The 5,862-nt window shown below is 31.2% G+C and overlaps 1 protein-coding gene across 1 annotated transcript; it reads right to left on the reverse strand.

Annotated features, from left to right (window-relative positions):
* Nucleotides 1–3,699: 3,699 nt before the first annotated feature.
* Nucleotides 3,700–5,862, reverse strand: LOC114377597 (60S ribosomal protein L10a-like). The gene is made up of 6 exons (XM_028336190.1): nt 5,773–5,862; nt 5,606–5,663; nt 5,161–5,380; nt 4,627–4,792; nt 4,096–4,301; nt 3,700–3,943 (listed from the first exon to the last, which is right to left on the reverse strand). Exons 2-6 carry the CDS (start codon nt 5,608–5,610, stop codon nt 3,890–3,892), a joined length of 651 nt encoding a protein of 216 aa, XP_028191991.1. The 5' UTR covers nt 5,611–5,663; nt 5,773–5,862; the 3' UTR covers nt 3,700–3,889.

Below are 5,862 nucleotides of genomic sequence, written 5' to 3' on the forward strand. Positions count from 1 at the left end.
ATGACAGCTAGCATTATGAGTTCATCACAATGTATAAATGGTACTTGACTTAACTTGCCAAAGTGTCAATTTCTGTTGGGTAACGTACTAAATAAATATAGAAAATCTCCGCTAACCATGATTTAATGCAAGTTATTAGGTATGGAGATTAATAACCATGATGGATTTTTTTTTTTTCTGAATAAAAAAGAAAGGATTGAGATATTAGAAACGATATTTTCTGTCCATCATTTAAATGCACAGTCTTTGAAAGAGAAATGGTGAAAGTGCTAAGGTGTATGGGAAAAAAAGGATGACAGAAATAATCTACATATATATGTCTGTGTGATAGATGGATTAAAAATAAAGTTGAAGATAATTTATAAATATGTTAATAATACCTATGTCAATACTATGCATGCGTGAACTAGTCAGAAGGGTTTCATGATTTCATCTACCTAGAAAACAGCTTATTTTGACCAAGCATTTCACTTTCAGAGTTTTTATAAAACTTCTTTTTTTCTGAGTAAAAAAAAAAACCATATTATCTTTCTAGAGATAACTTACGAAATTTATTTTATATATCTTTCTATTTATTATTATGTGGGTACACCGTCCACATCATTGTGTTAAAATGACAATTGATCATAGTATATATTGCTATAAAAATCATTTCCGAAAGAAAATTTAAGTAAAGTAGTAAATATAATTTCATATATTCAAGAAAAATATTTTAAATTATAATAAAAGTCTGCATAAATTAATTTATATAAAATCTTAAAAATAGATATTAATAAAAACCTTAAAATTAATGTAATATATATATATATATATATATATATATATATATTTGATAAAATTAAACTGAAAAATGAAAAATTAGATTGGCATGCATTATACTTAAGTAAATTATATTAAGTCATTCGTGCATTATATTCATAGAAGAAAGACAATTCCTTAATTTCAACAACAGGCTGACCAAAGGTTAAAAGTTCACGGTTCACTTTATTTTTAAGAAAAATCGATACACCTGATTCAATTTAAAAGAATAAACTTGTAAGAATGAATTGTAACAATTAGATCGGGTAAAGAGTCATTTTTTATTTATAAATGTGCAATTCGCTGACAAATGTATCTTTAAAAGATGAAAATATAAAATATAATTCCCAAAAATGTAAAAAGTGCAACAAATATATCCCGGTCGTTAATTTCTATCCGTTACCGTGAATAAAATAGTTTATGTGACACAGATGGACGAATTTGTCACTGAAATAATTGTCAACGTGATTATGTTGACTAAATTGGATACAAATGTCAATAAGATATCATTTTTGGACCTAAATATTAGTAATTTTTTTGTTGAACAAAAATGTTAATATTTTTTTATAGGAGGAAAATGTCAGTAATTTTTTTTTTGGACCTAAATGTCAGTATGTTCCATTGAACAAAAAATATTAATAAGTTACTATTATTAGACGAAGATGTCAGTCATTTTTATCGGACTTAAATATGAGTATGTTTCTATTGAACTAATTTGTTAGATCCAAAATTTCGTTTCATTTAAGGGTAAAATATAATTTTAGGATAAATTTTTGTCATTTTGTATCGTTACAAACATAGCATTACAATAATCACTTTAAAAAATATATTGACAAACATAATTTAAAACAAACATAATAATAATGATAATATTGATTATCAACCATAATTTATTTGTCACAATAAAAATTATTCAAAATAAACATTGTACCAGTTTACCAAAATAAAACATTGTAATAGTATATCAATCATTACAAATTTTTTCAAATTAAGACAAATATATTTCATATTTCTTTTCTTTGAATCTTGACTATTTTATTAACAGTGACGGACAAAAGTTAACGTATGAATATATTTGTTACACTTTTTACACTTTCAATGATTAAATTTTATATTTACATCTTTCAGGGACACATTTGTGAGCGAATTACACCTTCAGAGACAAAAATGATTATTTACTCATTCATATTCCAAGAGAGTGGAAAGATGAAAAGTCAAGAAAATATTATATGACAAATATGTCCCTATGTTGACAATTAGAGATGACCTCGTTGATAATTATTTCAATGACAAATTCGTTCATCTGTGTCACGTAGACTATTTTATTAACGGTTATGAAAGGAAGTTAATGACCAGATATACTTATTTTACTTTTTATATTTTCAAAGATTAAATTTTATACTTTTATCTTTTAGGAACACATTTATCAACAAATTATACATTTAAATATAAAAGTGACTATTTACCCATTAAAATTTGAACCCTTTAAGTAGCAAGGCGAGGAGCCTCTGTACTAGAGAATTTAAGTAGCAAAGCGAGGAGCCTCTAGCACCAGTGAATGATAGTTTTAGTTTATTTGGCCCTTTAAGGAATTAACAATCTTAACTGTTGATTTTTCAATTAGCAATCATTCCTCCACAGTTTAAATTCTTAAGTGCACCCCTTTCCTTAACAGAAGCCAAATCTTGAATAGGAACAATGTTATTATCTTCAAGATTCCTCGTATTATACTCACTTCCAAAATGTAGCAAGATTTATTTTGTACAAATATGTCGCAGTTTTGAATAGGAATCATACCATCCACATGCACAAAGAATAAATGAACAATTTAGATGCTTTTGTGTGCTTAGTTCCTCTCATCGAAACATGTCTTGCTGCAAATCCCCTATGCACATCATCTGCTTGGTCAGGGCAAGGCTAATTAAGAGGATTCTGGGAACCAAATTCTCCAAAGGCAAATATGTTTTTAGATTAAGAAAAGTACATTATAGCATTTCATTTCAAACATTTCCCACTAAATACAAGAATTATCCCACAAATCCACAGCTAAAGGCATGTAAATTCAATGGTAACGCAAATTGTGAATCGTTAGTGATGATCGTTCACAAATTTATGTCATCAAAGTCCACAATGAAATCGAAAGATATCCATTTCTGTTGTATGAGGCAATCGATTTATGGAGCCCCATGAGAAGTTTCTGTTGTATGAGGCAATCGATTTATGGAGCCCCATGAGAAGAAGCATGCTAGTGGCTCTCTGCTCTTCACTCAAAGCTCCAAAATTATAATCAAAACCAACACTCATCAATGCCAGCGTCAACAACGATATTTGAAATATAATTTTCTGATAGTTAAAAACTTTCAGAATCAAACCAATAAAAATTTACTCATCACTGTTAATTTGATTCTAACAGTTTTTAACCATAAAAAAATATGCTTTATGTAAAATAAAAAAACAAAATAAATTCCTGGTAGTAAATAATCAAATGTTTTGTTTATAAAGTCGATAATAAAAATCCAAAACGATTAACATACTTGTTCACCTGTCATGTACATCGCAAAATCGTATCAAAAACATCAGTAATACAACTTCACAACTAATACATGTTACAATTCCGCACGTTATGGTATCAAAACGTTCATCTACTACACATCTGAATTTGTTTTACGATTACAGAGTTTTTTGAAGGAATGATTTACATTAAGTTAAATCCATAATTAAGATTTTTTTAAGCGTTAAGATTTATCTAAATTCATATTCATATCCTAATTAAGCTAAGACTTATCTAAATTCATATCCTAATTACTTTAACACGATTGGGTCTAAGGGCTGATTCAATCCCTAATCAACAGTTGTTACTAAGGGGCATAGCGGAAGGGGTTGTGCAAGTTAAAACACGAGTACTTAAACTTAGCACCACTAAAATTATCCGATGTTGCAAAGCACTTGAAACATAAATGTCAATAACAAGAAATACTAGCCAAAAAATACTCATCCAACAAAACTGTAGAACGATGAAAAATTCTGTCCAACCTATCATGACAATATATTAAGTGCAATCAGAAATTCACTGAATTTTAAGAACCACTACTCAAAAGACACGGTACGATTTCCCCATGGTACTCTTCAGATATAGGCAGCGAACCTGAAATTAAGAATAGAGTTTGTTCAGTCTTGATTGGAAGGTTCAATTAGATCAAATATTGCAAGTATTAAAAGAGAAAATTCACATGCAGCACGATAAAAGACCATAAAAATAGAGCAAAACATTTGAAATCATAAGAGTGGACTACCCACGTTCTGCCAATTCTTTTTCAGCAAAGAGACAAGGAAGTTAACACTCAGTTGTACATTTTGGAAGATTTGCTTTTCCTCCATGCTAACATTCCCCACAGCTACTCCCATGCAGAGAACCTTCTTAAGCTGGAACTTGACCATGGCCTTGGTCTCATTAACCTTTGACTCGAGAGATTCTTGGTGAGTCACAAGTGTAGGGAACTTCCCTGCAAAGTCAACCAAATCAATCATAAATCAGCTAAAGCAACATTGAAATTTAAAACCCAGAAAATAACAAAACTTTAAAACAGAGCATCTTACTAGATGGAAAAGAAAGGAACAATATACCATATTCGATATGATACAGAAAGCCACTTGAAAGATTTTATAATGTTCGTACTTAAAAACAGAGCATGTAATAGCAGAATGTGACCAACGATTAACAAAAAAAAAACACAGCAATGACCGATGTAAGTTATTAAAACAAGCAAATCACCAAGTTCTCTCTAAAATGTCCAAAAGAGATTCAAAATCCAAAACAATAAAACATGCCTGCCTTGTTGAGACCAGGTCCCAAGAGACGAGGAATCTGCTTGATGACTGCTTCAGAGGCTAAAAAGGCATGATATTTTTTGGCTAGTTTTTTCACCAACTTTTTGTTTTTGTTAAGCTTCTTCAAGGCCTCAACATCCATGTAGTCCAATCCTATCTTCTCAGCCTGCAGATCCGAATAGACATTAACACAACAAAATAGGCTATTGAGAATTGAGTGATAACTATCAAACAATACACTAAATCACACAATATAAAATAACCCCTAACAAACCTAAAAGAATGGCATCACACATCTTGTATTGTGGTTACAAAATCAACAAATCTGTGTCTTATTTCAAAGTAATTCAATAAAAACAGTCATTACAAGCAAACACAGTCTGTAAAGCAATAAATTATAAATTATAAATCGTGTTATACAATTGAAGTTTCCATAAGCATACATCCCAGGTGTTATCTAATGTAAAATATCTAGGAAAACAATGAAGCACACGATTGAATCTCGTGGTTCTCTACAGCATAAATTATTGTTACCTCCTCAACGTGCTGGGCATCTCCAAGCATACAAATCTTCATCTTGGGGCGAGGAATATGAGGCAACTTAACAGAGCCACTGAAACGCTTGTCCTTCTGGGGATCATAATTTTTCAACCCAATTTGGAGTTCAATGGTCTCCACAAATTTCCTGTTCTTTTCCTTGGAATCAGCCATGATTCCTGAGATAGCTTCTCTTAGAGCATCACTCTGAAGCTTACTGCAACAAACAACACCCAATACAGATCAGAAACCACGAAACCTAGGTTTTCCAAATGCACAATTTTCACCGAACAATTTTCATTAACATCATACACAGTAACCCCGCGCAAAGTACACATCAGTTAACAACGAAAACCGATTAACGGCATTGCATTCACAATAAAACGCGCGAACATGCTAAGAAATTTGAACAAAGACAAGTAGAAGACGAGAAAATGAATACCTCATCCTTGAAGTTGGACTTTTCCAAATCAATGGCTAGGCGGGTACAGATCTAACAGCTGCGAACAAAATTGCAGAGAAGAAGAAAGTGAGAATTGGAATCAGTGAAGAAAGCAGAAGAAAATGTAGGAAAATCAAATAGCAAAATCTTCGGATTAGAGAAAGTACCAGACAGCTGAAACCCTAGCTAGGGCTTGGTGCGGCTGGAGGAAGAAGTATATAGGGTGAACTGATAGAATGGGCTGGGCCCGATTTCAA

This window comes from Glycine soja, chromosome 11 (assembly GCF_004193775.1).
Source record: "Glycine soja cultivar W05 chromosome 11, ASM419377v2, whole genome shotgun sequence".
NCBI classification, from domain to species: domain Eukaryota; kingdom Viridiplantae; phylum Streptophyta; class Magnoliopsida; order Fabales; family Fabaceae; genus Glycine; species Glycine soja.